General features: G+C 51.6%; 2 protein-coding genes across 13 annotated transcripts in view; one reads left to right on the top strand and one right to left on the bottom strand.

Annotated features, from left to right (window-relative positions):
- Nucleotides 1–492: 492 nt before the first annotated feature.
- Nucleotides 493–19,568, bottom strand: AFMID (arylformamidase). 12 transcript variants are annotated; one of them, XM_046676065.1, is made up of 13 exons: nucleotides 18,647–18,692; nucleotides 16,117–16,207; nucleotides 13,841–15,540; nucleotides 12,592–12,685; nucleotides 9,822–10,095; nucleotides 6,473–6,705; nucleotides 5,578–5,663; nucleotides 5,413–5,485; nucleotides 5,123–5,220; nucleotides 4,749–4,827; nucleotides 4,498–4,639; nucleotides 4,197–4,301; nucleotides 495–2,177 (listed from the first exon to the last, which is right to left on the bottom strand). In XM_046676065.1, the coding sequence occupies exons 5-13, from the start codon at nucleotides 10,032–10,034 to the stop codon at nucleotides 2,145–2,147; spliced, it is 1,062 nt and encodes a 353-aa protein (XP_046532021.1). In that variant the 5' UTR covers nucleotides 10,035–10,095; nucleotides 12,592–12,685; nucleotides 13,841–15,540; nucleotides 16,117–16,207; nucleotides 18,647–18,692; the 3' UTR covers nucleotides 495–2,144. The 12 variants fall into 12 exon arrangements, with proteins under 12 accessions (XP_046532023.1, XP_046532025.1, XP_046532021.1 ...); XM_046676062.1 differs by having other exon boundaries at nucleotides 13,841–15,756; nucleotides 18,647–18,691; XM_046676063.1 differs by having other exon boundaries at nucleotides 13,847–15,756; nucleotides 18,647–18,691.
- The window catches only part of TK1 (thymidine kinase 1), a 12,420-nt gene continuing 7,230 nt past the window's right edge, over nucleotides 18,977–24,166 (top strand). The window contains exons 1-4 of the mRNA XM_046676074.1: nucleotides 18,977–19,115; nucleotides 19,203–19,234; nucleotides 20,316–20,426; nucleotides 22,702–22,795. Of these exons, the coding sequence (XP_046532030.1) occupies nucleotides 19,050–19,115; nucleotides 19,203–19,234; nucleotides 20,316–20,426; nucleotides 22,702–22,795 (303 nt within the window). The 5' untranslated portion in view covers nucleotides 18,977–19,049. The remainder of the gene's footprint in view (nucleotides 19,116–19,202; nucleotides 19,235–20,315; nucleotides 20,427–22,701; nucleotides 22,796–24,166) is intronic.

Raw genomic sequence — 24,166 nt, 5'->3', positions numbered from 1 at the left:
CTCTCTCTGAGGACAACAGTCAGCCCTCGGTGTCCGCGGGTTTCCCCAACCACCGATTGTGGACTGTGTTTGCTATTCTGGTTGGTTGGGTCTGTGGATGCAGAATCCGCAGATACCAAGGGCCAACTAAGGGACTTGAGCATGCATGGATTTGTACATACACATGTGCACGTATGTATGCATATAGATGAGTATGTGAGTATATATATATATATAATATACATGTATATGTATTTTTTTACGTGAGCCATTTAAGAATAAGTTGAAAGCCTTATGCCTCTTTATGCTTAAATACTTCAATTTATCATATCACCACAGCACAATTTGTGTCAAAATCAGGAAATTTAACATTGATAGTTATCTAATGTAGACTATTTAATGTAACTTTTATATTAAAATGTTTATAGTCACATAAAAATTTATATTAGATAAAAGGAAGAAAATAAAAATTGCCCACAATTTCACCCTGTAGGTTAGCTGCTGTTATCTTGTGTACATCCTTCCAGAATGTCATATGCCCATATATGTGACTATGTATCCTTCTTAAATGAAAATAGGATCACACAGCGGGTGACACTTTTTTGTTCTCTTCTGCTTACCTTAAGGCATTTTGCCTTAAAAGGGCACAACCCAAGGGAGCAATTCTCCACCCAGGTGTGGTCACAACTCGGGTTTCCTGCCAGCAGCTGTGAGGTGTCTCACGAGGAATTTGTTACAAATATTAAACGAAGTCCTACAGTTTGTGAGTCATTTCCTTTAAAAATCCGGAATGGATTCAAGTTACACCTATAATGCCATTCTCATCTGCCTGCATGCTGAAGCTTTTCGAATATTTTAATGTTTCAAATTACATAGTACATTTAAAGACTCATTACATTCTTATCCTAAAAGATACAAAGAATCCAGACAAAGCCAACACCCCACTCCCCCTGTTCCCAGCCCCACTGCCCGGGGAGGAGCAGAGGCACGAGGTGTGGGTCCTCCCCAACCTTTTTCTCTGCATTCACACACACTGGGCACATGCAGAAACACGTCGTTTTGTGAATGCGTGTGATGAAAGGTTACTGAGATGGTCTTATTTTGTATCGTGAGCATCTTGCTTTTCGTCATGTAACAAATGTCTTGGAGATCTAAACGCAGGTTTCTTTCTAACGGCTACAGGGTGGTTGGCTGTTTAGATGTATTTATTCCCTACTGATGAATATTCAGGCCATTACCTACTTTTACTATAATTAATCATTCTTGACCTGCTAGCTATGCAGAGTGGCGGAGAGAGGGGGTGGGCCGTGGAGGGTGTGGGTAGACACAGCTGGCTCCTCGGGAACTGAGTGCACACAGCCCTGGGGAGGCCAGAAGTGTGTCCTACCTGGGGATGTCATTGTCCTCTCACAGTCAAGGTGTCAGCCCCGAGGCTAACATCCCAGGGTGTTCAGGGACAGATCCAAAGGTCAGGTGGGGCCCAGGACAGAGCAGACAAAGAAGGGAAGCAAAAGACACAACAAAAACTGGTTTGGGCAACTCTTACAAAACGATTGGCAAACTTATTCTGTAAAGAACCAGATAGTAAATATTTTAGGTTTTGGGGGTCATATATCTCGAACACAACTACCCAACTTTGCCGCTGTAGCTCAAAAGCCATTACAGACAATTCGTAAACGAATGAACGGGGCTGTGCTCTGATAAAATTTTACTGATGGATGCTGAAATCTGAATTTTATATAATTTTGACATGTCACGAAATAATATTCTTTTTTGATTTTTTTCAACCATTTAAAAACATAAAGTCATTCTCAGCTTGTAGGTCATACAAAAACAGGCATCGAGCTGGAGGTTAGTCCACGTGTGGTTAGAAGCTGTCATTTTTGTCACGCCCTCTCAGCAGGCTTGGGGGCCAGACTTGGCCCAGAGGCAGTTCCGGGCATCACGCAGTGTTGACCTGGGCCGGACCTTTCCTGGAGGCTGCTCCATCCAGGCCAGGAGAGGCCACGGAGATTTGTACTCGTGTTCAGGACTGCGAGAAGGGACTCAAACGAAGGCGCTGCTGGGCGCCGGGGAAAGCTGAGGGCTGACAGGAAGGGAACGCTGTCGGGCTCTTCAGAGAAGCTTCACAAATCCGGTGCACACCAGCTGGGGTTCAGGCGCTGTCAGGACTCCTGGAAGATTGTTTTCAAAATCATCTGCAGCAGGAAGAAAAGATACAAAAAGCCCAGAATTGGAGAGGCTCTTGTGAGGATCTCTGCGGAGGAATCTGATTAAAGAAACGCTGCGTTAGTGATCACAGAAATGTGACTTGAAGTGAGCGCTTTCCCACTTCTCCCCGGACACGTCCCAGTAAAGCTCCCAACCGCACGCAGACTTTCCTCCGGCTCGAGGCCTGTTTTTGTGTAACCCATGAGCTAAGAACGGCTTTACGTTTTTAAATGGTTGAAAAAAAAAAAAATTTAAAAAGCCTATTTTGTCATGAAATGTAAAAATTATACAAAATTCAAATTTCAGCATCCATAAGTCAAGTTCTATTGGAGCACAGCTACGTTCATTTGTCTGCGAACTGTCTGTGGCAGCTTCTGAGCTACAGCGGCAGAGTGGGTAGTTGTGTCAGAGACATACGGTCCCCAAAACCTAAAATATTTACTTCTTACATTTTTTAAGAGATGCCATTTAAGTGTGTTTGTTTTTTCCCAGTTAAAAAAAGTAATACATGGGAGCCAGCCCAGTGGCGCTCTGGTTAAGTTTGCACACTCCACTTCAGTGGGCAGGGGTTCGCCGGTTTGGATCACGGGTGTGGACATGGCACCGCTTGGCAAGCCGTGCTGTGGCAGGTGTCCCACGTATAAAGTAGAGGAAGGTGGGCACGGATGTTAACTCAGGGCCAATCTTCCTCAGCAAAAAGAGAAGGAGTGGTGGCAGATGTTAGCTCAAGGCTAATCTTCCTCAAAAAAAAAAAGAAAAGAAAGAAAAAGTAATACATCTTCGCAGTAGAAAATGTGGGCATGAATTTTTAAAATGTACTTGCAATACCGCTGGTAAATGGATTTTTTCATGTACATACATGTGTGCCTCTAAGGGTCTAGCTGTCTATGTATTTAAAACTGGGAATACACTGGAACACCTGTTTCCTGTGTTTTTGCTCTCACATCTGAATCAACTTGACACATCCTAATTTTCACAAACTTCGTTTCATTAGCTGATTACATTGTAATTTGACCTCATTGGACACTTAGGTTGTTTCCAAGTTGTGAACATTAATAAAGCTTGGAGACCATCTTCATGTGCTTCTCTGATTATCCTGAAGACAAATTCCAAGCAGCAGAATTACTGGGTCAGAGGGTTTGGATCCACATTACCAGGCTGTGCTCCCACCAGCAGAGCTGCAGAGGGCTCCTTTCAATACTTCTTCACCAGTGCTGGGCGCGAGTCTAATTAGGACATTTCCAGGAGAGGTGGGAGAGGACTGTCACTTTCAGTTACATTTCCGTGATCACCGATGCAGTTTAATTTTCCCCCATGTTTACTGGCCATTTATATTTCTTCTTAAATTGTTTCTTATTATTTGTCCATTTTTCCTATTTATTTCTGTTCTTAAAGGGAAATAAGAACTGTTCTTATTGATTTGAAGGTGCTCTTTATGTAGTCAAGATATTAACTTTGTGAATTAAAACCTAATGTTACAAAAGCTCCACTGAGGTGGCAGCTGATTAAAAAGCGAAGCTAAATCAGTGCCCACTTTCCCAGAAAAAAGGAAAACAGTAGTAACTCTCTATCCGCCAGGTCTGTGGCAAATACTTTTCCCAATTCGTCCTTTGACTTTTAAAAGGCGTCCCTGTATTAAAATCATAATGAACATTTGCGCAGCCAAATCCGCCCATCCGTTCCCGTCTGGAGCTGGCGTTTGCTCTCAGCTTACACAGAGACAGGGGAATTTCTCCTGTACCTGCCTCTCCCATCCACACCGAGGCCCCGTGCGGATCCCACCTGTGTGCCCAGGACCGGACTCTGCAGCTCCCCTTGGGCTATTTCAGAGGGAGGTGAGGGGTAGGAGGCAAGTGTCGCACTCGAAGCCCACCATCAGGTCCCGCAGCCTCCTGGGTGCCAAAGAGCCAGCTGAGCGGCTCCTCTGTGCTCCCCACCTCCCCGCCTACTATGCGTCCGGGCTGTGACAGGACCCCCGGCATCCTCAGCGAAGGGACACATCCCACCTGGGTGAGCACGTAGTCCTTCTGGGTGAGGTTCCAAATGATCTCAAAGTGATCCACATCATCGAGTTCTTCAAACGAGGCTTTCCACCCTCCTCGGCGCAAAGCCTGGGTAGGAGACAGGAGGGCAGAGGAAGCATGAGGCTGCGGGAGAGGAGAGGGGCTCTCGCGTCGTGCCTGCATAGGCCAGGTGCTCACTAAGTAATTGTTGACTGAATGACTGATGGTCTTAGGGTCCATTTGGGTAAGATAATGAGACTGCATGACCCCTGACCTCCGGCCAAAATCAGGGTGCTGAGGGTACCTGATAAAACTCCCTGGACTGTCGGTGGTATTCGGGGGAGTCGTGTTGGCCCACAATCACCAGCACGGGGCAGGCTGCATCCACGGGCTGCGTCAGGGCGACCTCCAGGCACCGCTGTGGGCTGTTCCTCTGAGCATCCTCTCTGGTGCAGGGGGTGGGCATGGGTCAGCACAGAGAGAAGCCTTTGCTTCAGCCCTGGCCCTTCCCACAGGCTCCAGGCCAGCCGGGGGAGGTGGGGGTGAGTGACTCACAGGGTCATGAGGAGAGCTTCGTTCTCAGGGATGTGCATGATGGGCTCCAGGTCGTAGATCCCACTGACCAGGAAAAAGCCTGTGAAGGTGAAGAACAGCCACAGGGCCAGGCTGCAGGTAGGGCCAATGCTCCACCCAGGCCAGGCTTCATGCAGGCACAGGTGGGGCAAGATGGGGCCAGCCCAACTTCCAGTGCCAGAGGGACAAGACCAGCGTAGGGGGCAGAGAGGGAGCAAAGCGGGCCCTGCTCACAGGGCTCAAAACCCCCAGGTCAACAGTCACAGCTACTGGGATTTCGAACAACTGGTGCAGCCCCTCCGGCCCATCAGGGGAGGGTGAAGGCTGCCCCGTCCGGCTGCAGTCCCCACAGAAACCTTTGAGGTTGGGCGTGGCTCCATGCTTGGTCCAGTTGGCTAGCAGCATCATGGCGGCCAGGTGGGCCCCAGCTGAGTGTCCACACAGGTAAATCCCCCTGGGACGGGTCAGAGCAGAGGACCAGATTTGAATTCAGTTTCCCCAAAGCATCAGGCCAGTATCAAGGAGTCCCAATTTGCCTTCTGCTCCACAGGCTAGAAAGGGAAGTTGGGCTGCATCCAAGGGGCTGAATCCTCTGTCCTCCCACCCAGCATCGTCCGACAAAAGCAAAACCCGCAGTGACACCCACTCATTGCACGGATACCGCTTCTGGACAAACGCGATGCTCTGGGTCACCTGGTCCACCATCTGGTCCAGGGTGCCTGCAGAGAGCTCGAGCTGGGTCAGGATCCACTGGGGCTCTGTCCCGTCCAAAGCCCACCAACCTTCGAACCCGCAAGACCACCCCCTTCACCTTTGGGGGCGATGTCATAAGACACTACCACCACGGCCACTCCCTGGGCTGTCAGTGGGCTGACCATGAAGGCCGACGAGTCTTTACTGCAGAAAGAGACAAAGATGCGACAACCGGAGGCAACGTGGCCACTACTGCTTCTGTGTCCTGTCCACCCCAGCACAGCCCCTCTCTGACCCCGTGTGGTATGGGGAAGAAGGTGGGCTCTGTGCTTGCCACATCACGTGCTAGCTATGGGGCCTTGGGGACTTTATTTAACCTCTAAGCCTGGGTTCCTCATCTGTAAAATAGGGACAATCATCTTTTTTCTCTTAGGGTCTGCTTTTCGAGAACTGAAGGCGATCAGACACGTAGAGAGCCTCGCCTGGCAAAGGGCACAGGTGCGGCACATGTAGCCATGAGGATGAATCTGCCTGAAGGGCGGTGGGCCGGCACAGGCAGCTCCTTAGTAAGATCCTAGGGTACAGCGTCCTGAAGATCCCGAATACCTTGCTTGTCTGAGGGTCACCAGCTGTCCTGGGTTGCCCAGGACTCTCTTTTTAACACCGAAAGCCCCATATCCTGTGAAACACCCCCCGTCCCTACCAAACTGGGCTAGTTGGTCCCTGTGGCTTTCCCTTTGACTAGAGAGTAGACTGAATATGTGTCTCACCAGGTACAGTGGGTCGAACAGTGCCCCCAAAAAGATATGTGCAAATCCTAACCCCCAGTACCAGTGAATGTGACCTTATTTGGAAATAGGGTCTACGCAGATGTAATTAAGAACCTTGAGGGCCGCCCCGTGGCTGAGTGGTTAAGTTCACGTGCTCCACTTTGGCGGCCCAGGGTTCACTGGTTCAGATCCCGGGCGCAGACCTAGCAGTGACTATCAAGTCATCCCACTTCCCCAACTTACCTTCCACTCTGCCAGTACCCTCCGTGGAAAAACACAAAGAAGGGCAAAGCTGCAAGAGACGGAGGAGGCTGGGCTGCGGCCGGGCGCCGGCTGTGCTCTGCCACGGGGCCACTGCGCCCCCCACTCACCCTCAGACTCGTCCTCAGGAAAGTAGATGTCCAGTCTCTCTCGTTCCCTGTCTCCATAGGGGACGTGCAGCAGGCTCCCCCTGGCGGCCTGGGCCCTCTTGGTGGCTGTCTCGGGAGAGGGACAAATGTCTGTCATCACAACCTCAGGCAGCAGCACTTTCTATTGTGTTTCGGGTAGAAACCTCTTTGCTGAAGGCCCCATGGGTCGACCAGTCAGCTCCAGCCGCCGGTGCCCCGTGAGGGTCTGTGGTGGTTCCAAAGCTTCCACGTGTGTGTCGTTCCACAGACCAGACCGCCTCACCCAGGTGGGGCCAATGCTATCTGCCGACGTCTGTCACTAAGTGAGAGCTCTAGTTCTGACCGGCACTGGCGGACACCCCTTATCACATGCTTGTATGGGCCTCACACTGTGCTACGTGCTCTGGGAAGAATGACCTTTTCTAAGCACTTGGAAAAGTAATCTAGGGAAACAAGGGGTGGGCTCCCTTGAAATAAATAGATAACGAGACAATATGAATATATAACTGAGTGCCACGATGGGAGGGGTCCGAGTGATGTGAGAACCGGCTGAGACTTGGGTGGAGAAGAAGGAGGAAGGGCATTATAAGAGAAATAAAGGGGCCGGCCCCGAGGTATAGTGGTTAAGTTCACTGGCCCAGGGTTTGCAGGTTTGGATCCCAGGTACAGACCTACACAGCACTCATCAAGCCATGCTGCGGTAGCGTCCCACATACAAAATAGAGGAAGACTGGCACAGATGTTAGCTCAGGGACAATCCTCCTCAAGCAAAAAGAGGAGGATTAGCAAAAAATGTTAGCTTAGGGCCAATCTTCCTCACCAAAAAAAGAGAGAGAGAGAAATAAATACCTCAGGCAGAGGTGTAGAGGTGGGAGGGGATTCTTATATTTACATTGCAGTAAAAATGCCCCAAATGCTCCCCCAACAATCACTGAAACCCTGGCAGCTTAGCTCCCCCAACACTGGGCACTGGGGAGAGTGTAAATTGGTAAGCTCTTCTGGAGGGCAACTTGGCCGTATGTATCAAAGGCCAAGAACATCACATTCCTTGGTGCATTCGTCCCTATCTATACATTTATTACAGGGAAATAGCCAGAAATATTCCCAGGGACCTGTTGTGAAGATGCCCACACTAGTACCATTTATAATAGCAAAAGATCGGGCACAGCCCAGTGACCTGTGGTAGGACACTGCTTAAATACTTTACGGTATATCCCCTTTCTCTGAATTATTTTTTATGCCAGCATTCATCCATCCTTGACATATTTTCCACCTGGTTTACTGTCTGTCTGTGCCCTCACCAGGACAGGAGCTCTGTGAAGACAAGGGCTTTGCTTTGCCCTCCTCTGTAAACCCAGGACCTGACACACGGTAAGCACTTAAAAAAAAAATTGTGTGGGAAAAGAAAAAAGAAAAAGGAAAGTACGTAACCAATAAACATTTCAATAAGCAGGGCTGGGTCAATTGAGTATCCAAATGGAAAAGGAAGTTTCTTGACCCCAACTTCACACCAGGTGGGCGACAGGGTCTAAATGTGAGAGAGAAGACAACAAAGCTCCTAGAAAGGAAAATAGATCCTCATGACCTCGGAACAGGCAAAGATTGCATAACCTGGACCTAAAATGCACTAATGACAAAGGAAAAGCTGGAGTATTTCAGGACGTAAAGGGCGAAAACAGGATGCAAACTCCATGTAGTATGACCAGCTCCCTTTCAGCCGGACAGCTCAAGGCCCAGAGAAATAAAAACCGTGGTATATGCTAAGCCTCCCATGTGCCAAAGTCGGGGACCAGGCTGCCTTTGCAGGACAGGCAAAGTGGCTGCAAAACCAGTTTTGCCATCACTGACCATGTCTGCCCACCCCCCTGCCCTTGGAGTGAGGGCACAAGGCTGGGGGGCAGCTTCTTAGAAGAGATGTGGCAGGCTGCGCTCCGGGGGCCCCCACTCCCTTTCCCACGGAGGCGTCAGGAGAGACTTCTCGTCTCCTAAACCTTCAACCGACCAGCTGCTCAGAGCCTGACATGTGACTTCTGCAAGGACCTAACGACCGGAACGAGACAGGCTCCACGCGGGTCCACGTGCCACGCTGGGCGCAGACCACTCTGCAGGACACGCTTAGTAGAGTCGACCTATTGCTAGATAGATAAGTTTTAACTAGTTAGAACCATGAGATTCTGTTAAGCGAATCAGATATATTGCATTTGTGATTATAATTTAAAGTGTTTTTTTAAGAATTAAACACATTTTGTAAATCGTATTTAAACGTTTAGGGGAATTTAATCTGCGAAAATTAAGAGCTGAGAATTAATTAACAAATAAGTGAATGCCATTAATTTTTCTTATGCAGAAATAATGTTTATACGGTTAAAAAAAATACACAACAGCCTCTTCAGTGAAATGCTCCCTCCCCTCTGCCATCTGCCTAGCTCTCCGCCCCAGCCACAGGGACCCCCACTAACATGATACAGAATCTCCCTCCCTTTAACCCAAATCGCAGCATGTTAAAGGCATTTCTGCCCGGCTGTTTCACTTAACATCTCTGGAAGAGCTTTCCCAACCAGTCCACAGAGAGCTTCCTCATTCTTTTTTTTTTTTTTTGAGGAAGATTAGCCCTGAGCTAACTGTTGCCAATCCTCCTCTTTTTGCTGAGGAAGACTGGCCCTGAGCTAACCTCTGTGCCCATCTTCCTCTTACTTTATACGTGGGACACCTACCACAGCACGGCTTGCTAAGCAGTGCCATGTCTGCACCCGGGATCCAAACCAGTGAACCCTGGGCTGCCGAAGCAGAAAGTGCGTACCTAACTGCTGTGCCACTGGGCCGGCCCTCTTTTCTTTTTTGAAACAGTTACTTGGTATTCCATCCTATGGCTGCACGTTAACCTATTTAACCAGTGGCACCAGTTGCTTAGGACAAACAACCATGTCCAGTCATCAAGAAATTCTCTTGGCTCTCCCTCCTCCGGAGTCTCCTCCCCACCCTCACTGAGACCACCCGGGATCCCTCTTCACCTCTCCCCTGGAAGGCGGTGACAGCCACTCTGCTGCTTCCACAGGACTCCCTACAGCCACGGGTGTGAGCCAGCTGGAATGGGCATCCCATCCCATCGCTCCAAGGCTCAAAGCCACCCAGGGCTCCCGTCTTAGTCCGCTCCGGCCGCCGTAACAAAATGCCACAGAGTAAGGGTCTTAAACCGCACACACCGATTTCTCACAGTTCAAGCTCAAGGCGGAAGGAGGGTTGGGGGTGAGGGCCCTTCCCCTGGGTGGCAGACGGCCGCCTTCTTGCTGCGTGCTCGCATGGCCTCCTCTGTGTGTGTGCATGCAGCTCTCTCCCGCTCGGGAGCCAGGCTCTCTGACGTCTCTTCCAATAGCCCTGAGGGATAAGGACTCCACCTTTATGACCTCGTTTAACATTAATCACTTCCTTAGAGGCCCCACCTCCAAACACAGCCACTCAGGGGGCTAGGTCTTCAACCTGCGAACAGGGCGGGGGACACAAAGATTCAGTCCCTCACTGCTCCCACACTCCCCTGAAGGCCCTGCAGCTCTACAGAATCCACTCTCCCCTGTTCACCTTCTCCCAGGGGCGACCCCTGACCACCCTCACACCCACGCTCTGCCATCCCCTCCCCTGCTCCGGGTCTCCCATAGCATGTGCCCCTTCTGACAGGCGGTGATGTTTCCTTCTGCCTTATGTGACTGTCTATCATCTTCCCCTGCCCACCAAGAGTCACAGCGATACAGGAGCAGGGGTCGGTCTGTTTTGCTCACGGACAGGTCACATGTGCATAGATGGGGGGCCTGCACAGGTCAGGCATCCAATGAATATCAGTTGAATGGATCAAGAGACGATGAACCAGTCTGTACTGAGAGGCATCTGGGCTCAGCTATCACAAACAACCCTGCCGCGAAGAGCCTTGCACAGGCATTATGACACACGTGCACACGGATCCGTAGGACGTGCTCTAGGCAGTGGAATTTCTGGACCAGGTGGTCCATTCATTTGTCATTTTGAGGTCACTGCCCATTGGCCTCCGTGGGGGTTTGCCACCTACCCGCCCACGAGCACAGTGAGAAGATGTTTGTGCCTGACAAGCTCAGCAACAGAGTGCGTTCATCAAAAGGTAGCCATCTACTTAGCACAAGAGTCCTTAAAGTACAGGTGGACCAGCTAGATTCATCTGGTGCCAAAACTAGGAAACTGATCTTGAAATTGATGTTCTAAATTGAAAAGCAATTAAAACCAAGCGGCTGTAGGATGCACGACCCGGACAAGTTTCCCTGAGATGTTAAAAACTCAGCTGACCCTGAGAAGGAGAAATCTCCTCTCTCTAGGAGGTGGCCCGGTGGGTGGTGGCAGGCTGCTTTCTGTCTCTATGGATTTACTATTCTGCACATTTCATATACATGGAAGCATATATACGTGGCTTTTGTGCCTGGCTTCTTTCACTCAGTATAATGTTTTCAAGGTCCATCCATGTTCTAGAATGTACCAGAACTTCACTCCTGATTATGGCCGAATGCTATTCCACTGTATGGACATACCACATTTTGTCTGTGCATTCATCCAATGATGGACATTTGGGCTGTTTCCGCCTTTGGGCAATTGTGAGTAACGCTGCTATGAGCAAGTGTATCTAAGTACCTATTTTCAATTCTTTTGGATTAGAATGAATTTTTAATGTTTTTAATCTATTAAAAACAGGATTGCCGGGCTGGCCCCATGGCCTAGTGGTTATGTTCACGCACCCTGCTTCGGCAGCCCAGGGTTTTGCTGGTTCGGATCCCAGGCACGGACATGGCATGGCTCGTCAGGCCATGCTGAGGCAGTGTCCCACACAGCACAACCAGAAGGACCTACAACTAGAATACACAACTATGTACTGGGGGGGCTTTGGGGAGAAGAAGAAGAAGAAGAAAAAAAAAGAAGATTGGCAACAGATGCTAGCTCAGGTGCCAATCTTACAAAAAAACAAAAAACAGGATTGCACATTACAAATACAGAATGCTTTCTCCTAGGAGAAAAAAAGAGACCAAAGAAACCAAGTCAAAATGTTAACAATGGGTGGTGGAATTATTGATGGTTTTATTTTTAAAAATCTTTTTCAGTAAGCATACGCTCCTTTTGTAATCAGAAAACAACTGTTACCTGAACATAGCCAACTGCAGACGGTGCGGAGCCGGGCCACTTAACGTGCGGTCTGCAGATAGGGGAGCTGTCCCCGTTTGCCGCTGGTCCACGTTGAGCTCAGTGCACAAGGCGGCCGTGAGCATTTGCAGTATATACAGTTTGGTAGAACGGCTTTGTCTCTTGAACTTAATAATAAGAAATTAGGGCTTTCAAACAAAAACTTGTACGTGAATGTTCACGGCGGCATTATTCACAATAACCAAAAGGTGGAAACAGCCCAAATGTCCGTCAACAGATGAACGGGTAAAAAAGATACACGTCCACCATGGAATAGCATTCAGCCATGAAAAGGAATGAAGGACTGACATATCCTAGAACGTGGACGGACCTCCAAAACATTACGATGCCAGGGGAAGAAGCCAGACCCCAAAGGCCACATATGTGTGGTTCCATTTATACGAAATGTCCAGAATAGGCAAATCCAGAGACAGAGAGCAGTGAGCAGTTGCAGGGGTTGGGGGCAGGGGGAATAGGGAGCCACTGTTTAACAGGTGGGCTTCCCTGTGGGGGGATGAAAGTGTTTTAGAAATAGAGGTGATGGTCGCACAACATTGTAAATGTACTAAGTGCTACTGAATTGCACTCTTTAAAATGGGTAAAGCGGTAAATTTCATGTTCTGTGTATTTTACCACAATAAAACAGAACGGGGGGTTGTATTTTCTGTGCCTTTGTTTTGCTTCTTTCATTTTTCTGTTGGAGAGGAAAAATCGGAGATGGTAGGGGGGGCCCCCCGAGACCCTCTCAGAAGCAGAGGCTGCCGGTCACGGGGCCCCACCCACCTCGCTGGCGGCTGGTCCTCCTGGGGGAGGCGTGGTTCGGGGGACCACGAGTTCAGATGTGCACCCGTCGCAGGGTTTAGGCGAGCTGCTGGACCTGCAGAGGCGAGACCCCTTGACTGTGGTTCTCTCTCTCTCTACTTGTGTAGTTTATTGTACAATATATTTTTACTAAGAATCTTGGTAAAACAAGTTTAAAAACTGGTAGAGGAGCCACCAGGTGGCGTAGCGGTTAAGTTCGCAGGCTCTGCTTTGACAGCCAGGGGTTCACTGGTTGGGATCCTGGGCGTGGACCTACACACTGCTCATCAAGTTATGCTGCGAAGGCATCCCACATAGAAAAACTAGAAGGACTTATAACTATGATGCCTAACTATGTACTGGGGCTTTGGGGAGAAGAAAAAAAAGAGGAAGATTGGCAACAGATGTTAGCTCAGGGCCAATCTTCCTCACCAAAAAAAAAAAAAAAAAAACACACCAAAACCTACTGGTAGAGGAAGCAGTTCTTAAAGCCTCCCTCTGCTGTCTGCCCATGCTCGCCCAGCAGCCCCGTGTGCCCAGCCTGAGGGAGGCCAGGCCTTGGTGGGTAAAGGTGGTCTGCTTATTAGAAGAGAACATTGAAAGTTAATAGGTCAACACCGTAAGGATGAATACAAATAAAATAATAATAGTAATAATTCTCCCTGGTACAAAAAAGGAAAAGAGTTTATCTCCCTCCCTTAGAGCATTTATTTGAGGGAACTTACAGTTATAAATCCTTTCTCTATCCCTTTGAGATGTTTGTAAATATTTTTAAAGCTAAATGAGAGCCAGCCCTGATGGCCTAGCAGTTAAAGTTCAGTGTGCTCCACTTTGGTGACCCGGGTCCTGTTCCCGGGCGCCAACCATGCCACTCGTCTGTCAGTAGCCACGCTGGGGTGGCGGCTCACATAGAAGTAGAAGGACTTACAACTGGAATATACGACTATGCACTAGGCTTTGGGGAGGAAAAAAAAGAGAGAGAGGAAGATTGGCAACAGATGTTAGCTCAGGGCCAATCTTTCCCAGCAAAAAAAAAAGCTAAATGAGTCTCCAGCCAGTTTTATAACCTAGGAATATTTTTCTCAAGGACCTGGAAGCCATCTCTTTGAAATGTAATCATCAAGGAAGATAGTGCCCCTGCGCTTCCCCACCCCTCCTATCTGTCCTGTCCTGGCCATGCACCCCCACCCCACCCGACCCCCACCCGCTCCCACGCCCACCTCTGCCTCACCATTACCATTCCACCGGAGGAATGCAGGCTCCTGGCTAACTTATGCAGGGGTCAAATTGCCTCTCAGTCATAAAGATGCGAAAGGTTTCTTTTTCCTCTGGATAAAGGCAGTTTGCAAGCACAGATGGCCACCCTAAATACCAGGTGGATTTAGGATGGACTAGTGTGGCAGATGGTGCTGCCAGGTCCCCGTGCTTGAGGACAGGCATGTTGATCTTGACAGCAGGTACGCAAGGGGGGCATCTGCCCGGCCACATAAAAGGGTGAGATTTCTTCCTGGCTTTGCAGTCTCTGCAGCGGCTTGCCTGTGATGCGCATGGCAGTTTGGTTTAATCTTTACTCAATAATAAAACATGTTTTCTTTCCCCTCCGCCTTTCTGGGTGGGCAGGAGGCTTTTTCATCATTTCCACTTTACATTCCCGGCCGCCTCCTGTGAGTCTGATTCCAAGGAGGCAATCTCCAGGCCACAGGCAGCACTGGGGAGGTCGGGGGCACTCCGCCAGGAGAGGCCGGCTGGTGGGCAGGTACTGACCTGCCGGCCGCCATCACCCTGTCAACCTGCTCCTCCCTCTTACCCGGGAGCTGAGTGTGAGCCTGAGTAAGTCAGCCTCATGGAGCAGGGCCTGGACTGGGGTGGGGTGAGTTTGTGCACAATGGGGCAGAGGGAGGGGGGACCAAAAAACTCAGTAATGAAGATTGCATGGGCTCAACGTTTGTGTCCCCCAAAGGCATACGGTGAAATCTTACCCCTAATGCGATGTCATCAGGAGGCGGGGCCCTAGGGGGGGCAATCAGGTTGAGATGAGGGCCTGAGGGTGGGGTCCCTGCGATGGGATTAGTGCCCTTATGAGGAGAGGAAGAGACCCCAGAGCTCGCTGTCTGCCACATGAGGACACAGAGGGAGGGCAGCCATCTGCAGCCAGGAAGAGACCCCTCGCCACGAACTGAATCTCTGGCACCTTGATTTTGCCCTTCCTGGACTCCGGAACCGTGAGAGATAGATTCCTACTGTTCCAGCCACCCAGTCCGTGGCATTTCGTTACGGCAGCCCAAACTGACCAATACAAAGACAAATTATATTTGAATGCAATTAAAAAAAATCAAAACTAATGCCAAAAAGTGCATGACGAACAAAGTGTCAACATTTTAAATAGAGACAGCTCCAACCCTGCACACGCGGGGCTCTGCTCACTCGCCCGGCCGACTGCCCCCTGTTATCGGGCTCTGTTCTTCATCTGAGAAAAGGCTTCTGCACCTGCAGCACCCCTGGGCCAGCTGGAGCCTCGACACAAGGAAGCGGGGTGGAGTGGACACTTGAAGCTGTCCGCAGGGCTTATGGAGAGGAGCTACCAAAGAGAGGCCCCGAGGGCTCCAGGCGGCACACTCTTCTTAGAGCGAGTCCCTCTCTCAACGGGGGCAGCCCTTTTCTCCCTCAAGACCATTAAGATGGACAAACAGGTTTCTGCAGGCTCAGGTAGGTTTCACTGCACACTCAAATATTTATTGAGCAAATAAAGACGCATTTGGCACAGAGCTGGGCACAGAAGGGGACTCTGAAGAGCCCAGGGAACAGCTCCGCCCAGCAGGTATCGGGACAGGGAGGGGGCTGGAATGTGCTGGGACAAACCTCCGCAAGCCTGTTCCCCTCGCTGGCTTATGTCAGTGTCGAGATGCACCAGGCGTGGGAGTTCTGTTCACTCTGCCGAAACACAGCATTTGCCAACACCCCATTTTCCCACTGAGGGGAGGGGCTGCCTGCCTTCTCACCCACACTTCCTCGGGGGAACCGCTGCCCCAGCCTGGCTCCAACACTTCACCGAGTGTGAAAATCACATGGTCGCACTCCGGAGACACAGGGCGGGGGTGGACATGACCCTTGGGGCTTCAGAGCTTACAGGTTCCCAAGCCCTGATTTCTTGAAAGAAAAAGAAAGGCTTCTTTGCTTTTTTATAAATAGCAACATCCCACGTTCAGCAGCCAAATGGGAGGCCTTCCTTTTTCCACCCACCTCCCTGTGCCCCTGTGGTATGTGGCCTTAAGGGCCTGGGCCACTTGGTGGGGCAGGAGGGGAGGTGGGATGTGGTCGCCTGGGCCTCTCCTGTCTCTGGTCGTCCTGCAGCGAGAGCTCCTGGACGCCTGGCCTGGAGCAGACGAGGCTTCTGCAGGGCCTGGACTTTGGGACTGCCCAGGAGAGCGGCTCCTCCCCGCCCCGGCCTTCTGAACCACTGCCACATGCTGAAGTCCACCCGGAGCAGCCACGAGAGTCCCCCAGTACCCTCGTCTCCTATCTGTGAGTAGGTCCTCAGGGTCTCCTCTGCTCCCCGTCGGACGACCCAGCCGCTGGGGCTGTACTGAATCTCCAGCTCCTAGGGGACACAGATACAAGCTCCCATAAGGCCTTTGTTCTCCACAGTGTGCACCCCCACCCCCCACCCCTGTGGCACGCCTGGATGCTCCTCTCCGCCTTGAGAAGCCTCCTCCCTAATATCTCAGGCTCTCACAGATGCCCTCAGCTTCCTTCAAGGCCCTCCAGTCTCCAGGCTGGCAACGTGCTCCCCACTCTCCCCCCCACTAATTAATTAGGGGCTTCGGATACAACATTGCAGATGTTCTCAGATCTGTGGTCTAGAGTGACAGCCATGCCTTTAACCAGCAGACAGCCTTAACAGAGAGATGAGGTCCCGTAAATGTGTCCCAGTTAGTGCCACTGATGAGGATTTTAGGCTGGTTACTTTTAAAACTACAGATGAGAAGCAGGCTCTGAGGACTGGAATTTGCTTGCTCTTTGAGAGATATTTGCATTTGTGACGGAAGGGGGGATGACCTTTTAGGGACCTGAAATTGGCTGCCCCAGGATATGTCTCTTTGGCATGGGGATTGTTTGGAGCTGATTGCTTTTGATAAACTGGGACAGGGAGGGAGGCTCTGAGGAATGGAACTTGCCCTTGTTGGGACACATTTATATTTGTAAGGTAAATCTCTATCTGTAAAAGGTGGCTCCCTCTCTGTACCAGGAAGAAGAAGAGAGATGACCTTGTCCCTAGAAACTCTTAATGGGGAAGGCAAGAACTTAAGTTGGTTGCTGTCTGGCAATCTCATGTAACTGATTTAGGGTGGTGGCTTCTGACCTTTACTTAATCCGATTTGATTCTTACCTAAAAGTCATGGGATCATCCAATGACCAGAGCCCACCTGCACTGATACCATTTTAACTTTTTCCATGTTCTTCCCTTTGTCTTGTAAAGAGATGACTCACATACCCATGCCTTATAAAATTGGCCCTAACCCTCAACTCGGGGCAGCAGCAGCGGCTCCTCCTGCCCGTGGGCCCTGTCCCCACGCAGCAGCTCTGACTGCCCATGGGCCCTGTCCCCATGCTATTCCACACTATTCTCTAAATAAAAGAGCACTACTGCCAGATCTTGAGAGACCAAGAAATCTTTCTTTCGACTCCTCGGCTCACCGACCCCGCATCACCACCACGGGCGCCACTCCTACGGCAGAGAAGATCTGGGGGCCAGGGAGCAGGGTGGCCACTGCAGAGAAAGAGTCATGGAGCTGATGTTCCCTGACGTACAATTCTGACTGCAGGAGGACACAGCACAGTCAAAGGCACAGAGGTGAGGGGGAAGGGATCAAAGGTCAGTCTGGAAACTCTGACTGGGCAGACTGCGGAAACAGAGGTGAGGCTGAGAAGCAGGGGCTGGAGGAAGGAGAGTCTTGGACGTCAGGCTAAGATGTTCAGACTTAACACAGAATGTAACGAGGAACCAGGTTTTGGAGAAAGGGCTCAAAGGCACAAGAGAACGGATGAAGCCTGCACGGGGAAATTTGAAGACAGGGTGTCTTGGGCTCTGGCGTCAGGGTGCCATCCAAGCTCCATCACTTACAGGCTGTTTTACTCTGGGCAACTTACTACCGTCTCTGGGTCTGAGCTCCCTCTGTATAATCTGTATAATAACATCTGTATAATAACAACAGCAGCCTCACAAGGTTAAAAGGATCGGGCGTGTAAACGAAGCAAAGCTAATCACTCAAATGTGGGCTACCTCCTCCTCCCGGTCAGCAGCCTTCTTGGCCAGGGGTCTTTGGATCTGTTCAATCTGAGCCTGTAAATGTTATTCCTGTAGGATGTTTACAGCCATACTTTGCACTCTGTGACTATCATCATCTTTATTGCCATGATTTATGATAATGATACTGGAATAGGTTTCTGAGAGTCCTCTGATATTGTAGAGGCGTGTGTGTGTGACACAGAGACAGACAGAGAATGGGATTTCTTGGGGGCAGGATCCATAACTTTCCTCAGATTCTCAGATGTGTCCATGAGCAGAAAAAGAACTACTGCCTGAAATGCAGGAAAACTAGTTAAGTGGGAAATTGTACCTGAATGATAATCATAACAAGTGCTTTGCATATGTTGTTTCTAACCTTCACAACCACCCCTAAATAAATAATACCAGTCTTTCTGCATCCTTCACGGTCTGGCACATTCTCCATACTCATTGTGTAACCTGAGATTAACATCAGAACTCCGACCCCAACCGCCTTTGGGTTTACAGATATTAACATAGCCAGGGCTTCAATTTTCTCCACCCTTAACATCAGACTAACGAAAGCCTGCCTGTGGCGAGAAGTAAAATGGATCACCGTGCTGAAGCTTTCAGGGGCCGGCACACAGCAGGCGCTCAACGGCGCACACGGGAGGGAGTGGCCTAGATGGCTTCTGAGCTTCCTTCCTAGAACTCCCTTCTGATCTCTGAGCTACGCTCCTCAGCCCCAGGCTCTCCCTGTAATCCGCCTACCTCTTTAGACATCTTCTTCCAGGAAGCCTCCCTCCCGGGATTCTCACCGGTGACATCCATGCTGGTGCCTGCAACCACGTGGGCGCACGCCCCGCCCTTTACACTGGGCGGGCGGGGCGGGCGGGGCGGGCGAGGCTTCGGTCGGACACGCCCCCGAGGCCCCGCCCACCGCCCCGGGGTCGTGCGCCCCGCGCGCGCGCGGCCAGGCCCCGCCCACCAGGGCGAGGGCTGCGGTCAAATCTCCCGCCAGGCCGCGGCCGCGCGGTGATTGGCTCCGGGGCTGCGGCGCCGGCTCCCGGTTGGCCCGCGTGCTGGGCGTAGGGGCGGACGGCGCGGGAACCGGCGCGAGCCTGCGGGGCGGCGGCAGTGGAGGTCCCTGGGCTTCGAGCTTCCCGGAGGCGCCATGAACTACATCAACCTGCCCACCGTGCTGCCGGGCTCCCCCAGCAAGACCCGGGGGCAGATCCAGGTGCGGGAGCCGGGCGGGGGCGGGGGCGGGGGCGGGAGCGTGACCGGCGCGCGCCGTGCCCCGAAGTGACCTCTCCTTCTCTCCTAGGTGATTCTCGGACCCATGTTCTCAGGGAAAAGGTAATGGCCTTGCGGGGCGGGGCTGGGCCGGGACCACCTCCTCCTCCTCCTCCCCCCCAGGCCCCCAGGGCCCCGTCCTCCTCCCCTACCGCCCCTCTCAGAGCGCCCCCAGAACAGCCCCGCTGCCCGACCGCGCTCCCGCCCAGGATGCGGCTCCTCCCTGGAATCCGGGCCTGGCCAGCCGCTCGTCCCCCTCCCGCCCAGGTCAAACCCCTCTCCCATTAGGGTCGTCCAACCGCCGCTCCCTTCTGGAGCTGGTCACAGCTGCTTACCGTGTAGCCCCTCACTAGGGACCTCTCGGAAAGGGGCATCCAGGTCTTTTAAAACCTGTGTCTGCCGTGGGCCAGGCCCTGCGCCCTGCAGTAGCAGCACCGTCCTTCTAGTGTGACAGTTTCCTTCCGAGGAAACGGCGATCCTTTCCACACTGAGGAGTCCAGCCGGGGCGCCTTTGCCCCGTGATGTGAGAACCATCCCCGGACTGGACCAGGACCGGCTAGGGAGCCGGCTGAGTAGCTTCCCTGGCCCATTCGTACATGGCCCTTGGGGGTCCCTCCAGCTCAAACCCCTTCGCCGGGGAGTGAGGCTCAGGGTGGGCTCTTGGACCCAGAGGGAAAGTGCTTCTTAGTTGCACAAACAGTTCTCCTGAACTTAACTCAGACGAGGAGGCGCTCTGGATGAGATTACTTTGGAATGAATGCAGTCTGCTGGCCCCGACCCCTCTGCCCTGCACCCACTGCACCACATCCCTGAGAAACTGACCCCTCCAGCCTTTCCCCAGACCACCAGAGGGCCGGTCCTTGCCGCCCTCCCCACAGAGCATGACTTCGAACCTGGACGTGCCTTTATGATTTCCAGGCCCTGGGTGACATATGGCACTTGTATGTCCCTCTCAGGCCCGGACTGCGGACTCTGAGTGCCGGCCCTGTCTGTCCTCTGTTCTTTCCCATGCTCCGCTCTGCGGTCTTCCCATCCGTTGGTGGGTCTCAAGCCCAGAGAGTGTTGGGGAGCGCGGCTTGTGCTGCTGGGGAATTCCTCGCTGACTCTCAAGCCGTGGGCCTCAGCTGACCCTCTGTCCTTGCAGTACCGAGCTGATGAGACGCGTCCGTCGCTTCCAGATTGCCCAGTACAAGTGCTTGGTGATCAAGTACGCCAAGGACACGCGGTACAGCAGCAACTTCTCCACCCACGACCGGTCAGTCCCCACCTCCTGTCCTGACGCCTCTTCTGAGAAGCCCCGTGAAAATTCACAGGATGCAAAACCTACAGTCAGAGCTCTTTAGTGGGGATGGTTAAGCCCGCTGAGGCCTGGCGCTGAAACATTCAAATCAGCAGACTTTCAACGTGGCCTGGGAGGTCGCCTGGGACTGGCCTTTCACAGGACTCCAGCCCCGTGGTTCTTAACCGGGGGTGGTTTTGACCCCCTAGAGGCCATTTGGCAATGTCTGCAGACGTTTTTAGCTTGCAGAACTGGAGGAGGGGAGGGCACGTTACTGGCATCCAGTGAGTCAGCATCCTACAGGGCACAGGGAAGCCCCACAAGGAAGAATGATCCAGGCCCACACGTCATGGTGTCTGGCCGAGGCTGGGAAACCCTGCTCTGGGCCTGCGTGCAGGCTGCAAACTGGCTTTGTGTGGCCTGCATGTTAATTTTTACTTCATGTTTTTGGTTGGCTGTCCTCGCTGACTCCCTGTCCTCCGGTGGCCCTGGTGCATCTCCCTTTTATGTTGATCTGCCTGCGCCCTGTGGACATTTCAGTCTGTAACCTGAGGTCGGGGGGTTAAATTTAGTCTCACTCCTGCCCGTTCCTTGGCAGCTCATTGGGGCCTGATGTTTCCGAGCCTGAGACGCTCTTTTCCGGGTCCTCGGGACTTGTCTGCCTGAGCCCCAGCAGCAAAGCCATGCTGCGCTACGCCCGGGGCCTGCGGTCTCCCAGCCGCCCAGTGTTTGGCTCCGGGGTGGAGCGTGGGGTTTCCAACCAGGCGGTGGTGGGGCAGAGAGTGCCCAGGACTCGGACTTACAAGTGTGGGGGTTTGAGTGATGCTTCCCGGCCCTGCTGTCTGATGCAGTTCGTTTCTGTGTCCGGGTTTGCTTCTTCGTCCCTAAAATGTGGTGTCGGCTGCACGGGATGCGGGGAGCATCCGGGAGGAGGATGAAAGCGGAGCAGGCAACACTGCAGGGACTAGACGTGCGGCTTGCAGAGTCACTCAGATCGGGGGTAAATCGGAGCTCTGCCCTGAGTGTCACCAGTCCTGTCTAACGTGGGCTGTAGGGGCCACAGCAGCGACCGAGCACTGGCAGCAACAAGGCCCCAGAGACACTGTCCTTGCCGCGGCTAGACCTGGCCTCCTGCCTTGCTCGCTCGCCATTTTCTCTATTTTGGGAGGAACGAGGGAATTTAAAATGCACAAAATAGTTGCATATTCTTCCCAGATCTCGAAGTAGGATTATGGCAAGATAACCAAGCCGTAGTTGTAAAGCATTTTGTTTTGTTATAAATGCAGCTGCAAACTGCTGAGGCTTCAGGAAACTGCCAGCGCCTCCGAAGGCTAGGTCAGAGGAGCAGACAAAAATGAAACAGAAGAAAATAACATTGTAGAAAAACACAGAAGCTATTTAAAAAGAGGACAAAGAGTGGCATTCCTCTTCAAAAAGACCCTGGTGTGGGGCGGGGTGGGGTCCACTGTGTCATTCGATGCACTGGAATGTTCCCACGCGTTCCCACACATGCCTTTCGCTTTCAGATTCTGCTGGGTAGGAATCTTCTGCGGGACTGAGATCTGGCTCCTGGCTGTGCCGGTTAGCAGCTCTTGGATCTTGGAGGGATCCTCTGAGTGGCCAGAGGGGCCAGCTGGAGGACGTTCTTCCTGCTGGTTGGAGTCCCAGGCTTGTCTCTCCTGGGCGCAGGGCGCACAGTCTCAGAGCCTTGCTGGTGGTCTGCCCAGGGCCATGTTAGGGCTTTTCCCTTCGTGGGCCCCTTCCTCCATAAAAAGAAAAAAATCAAAAGTTTCATTTTATGATTGCATTGATAGCAAGACAAATATAACCCAGCCTGAGTTGTATTTATTTATTCTACTGACTTTTAAAAGAAGTTAAAACATTTTGTTGGCCCCTAAAAGTCTCCTGGGCCCTGGGCCTGATGAGGTCACCGTGTCTGCCCCCGGCCCGCTGGATAGAAGCGGAGAAGACCTTTGGGTCTCGCTTGAGCTTCGTGTCAGGCATTGCTAACTTCTAGTCCAAAGTGTGAAGTGAAACAGCCTGTGTTGAGTGGCTGGTTTTCTGAACAAGGTCCTTTATTCTCCCTGGCTGCCTTCCCACGGGTGCTGGCTTCTCAGAGCTCTAGGCAGACATCGCAGGCGGCTCTGCAGGGCGACGCATGGTCACGAGAGCTGTTCCCTGGCCCCTGCATTCTGCTTTCTCCTCTCCCCAGTGTCCTCCGCCCTATGGACGCTCTGGCTTCTCTCCCCAGGAACACCATGGAGGCGCTGCCAGCCTGCCAGCTCCGGGACGCGGCGCAGGAGGCCCTGGGCGTGGCCGTCATTGGCATCGATGAAGGGCAGTTTGTAAGTTGGCTTGTCCTGGCATGGCTCTTCCTACAAACCCCCTCACTGTCCTCCTTTCTCCTCTGCTGGTTTGGAAGTTACTGGTTCTATTTCTGATCTTTTAGTAAAGGAAACAATGTTAACCTGGTAACTAGTGTCCGAATACCTTTTGAATTCCCCTTACTGCCTTCTGTATTATTGTTATACGGGACTTACTGTACCTTTACAAAATATATATTTACTTTACAGTGAACAAAGAAAACAGATTTCTCAACACTGGTGTATGGGGAGGGTTTGGTTTTGTTTGACTCGTTGCTGTTTCTTGCATGTTCTTAGGGGTTTATTTTTCTTCCTGCTGAAATACATCCTTTCGTAGTTCTTGCAGCTACCACGTGTTGATGGGAAGTTCTGCCGGTCTTGGTATGAAAATGTCTTTATTTTGTTCTCCAGTTTACGCTGGGTAGTAAATGGCAGGGTGGCCATTATTTTTCCTCGTGGCTTTGGAAAAGCACCAGCATTGCCTGCAGCTAATGAGAAGGCTGCTGTCGATCCCGTGATTCCTTCCCTGGGCAGGTAGTCGGTCCATTCTCTCTCAGAATGGTGTGTCCTGGCGGGGGTTGTTTTTACTTACCCTGTTTTGTATTTGACATGCCTTTTAAATCTGAGCACTCGTGACTTCATTTCTGCGGGAAGAAGGAAGCCACGATCACTTCAGCTGTCTCCCCATCTCTCCCCAAGGCCTTCTGTGGGATCTCCCAAGGTGTGTTTGGTTTCCATGACTCTCTTTTTCATTTCTGGGATTTCCGGTCAGTTCTTTTTTAATATCTACTACTCTAATTCACATATACTCATTTTTATTGAAGAATTTACTGTTGTTGTTTTTTTAATTGATTCTGTTCCTTGCGTTGTCTTTCTGAAAATCTCGTTTTGAAGTCTTTTCCTCTTTTCCAGCTCACTCTGTTTCCGTTTCCTCTGAGTTTGAGGGCTGTCTTTGTGATCTTAGTTTCTCTCCCGTGCTTTGGAATTTTTTTGTGTCAGCAAGTGCGTCTTGAATGAATGAAACTAGAGCTCACTCACGAGGGGCCTGCTCAGCCCTTAGGCGGTGTTGTGATCGCCTTCACCGGCGCTAGTGAGCGTAACGTGAGCTGCTGTATCAAATAAACCCTAGCTGTCAGTAGTTTCACGTGATAGAAACGTATTCCAAGTCCGTGTGGGGGAGCCGCCCAGAGAGGCTCCCCGTCACACTCAGCTTCTCAGATCGCCGTGGGGGCCTCGTCCAGACAGTGGAAAGGGGAAAATGTGCAGGGCCCCTGTGTGAGGTTTTCATGAGCCAGGAGACAGGTGCGCGCACTGCCTCTGCGGCCTCCCCACTGGAATCTGGGCGCACAATCC

The sequence above is a fragment of the Equus quagga genome, chromosome 11, assembly GCF_021613505.1.
Source record: "Equus quagga isolate Etosha38 chromosome 11, UCLA_HA_Equagga_1.0, whole genome shotgun sequence".
Classification (NCBI taxonomy): domain Eukaryota; kingdom Metazoa; phylum Chordata; class Mammalia; order Perissodactyla; family Equidae; genus Equus; species Equus quagga.
This window is presented reverse-complemented; position numbering and strand designations above follow the sequence as displayed.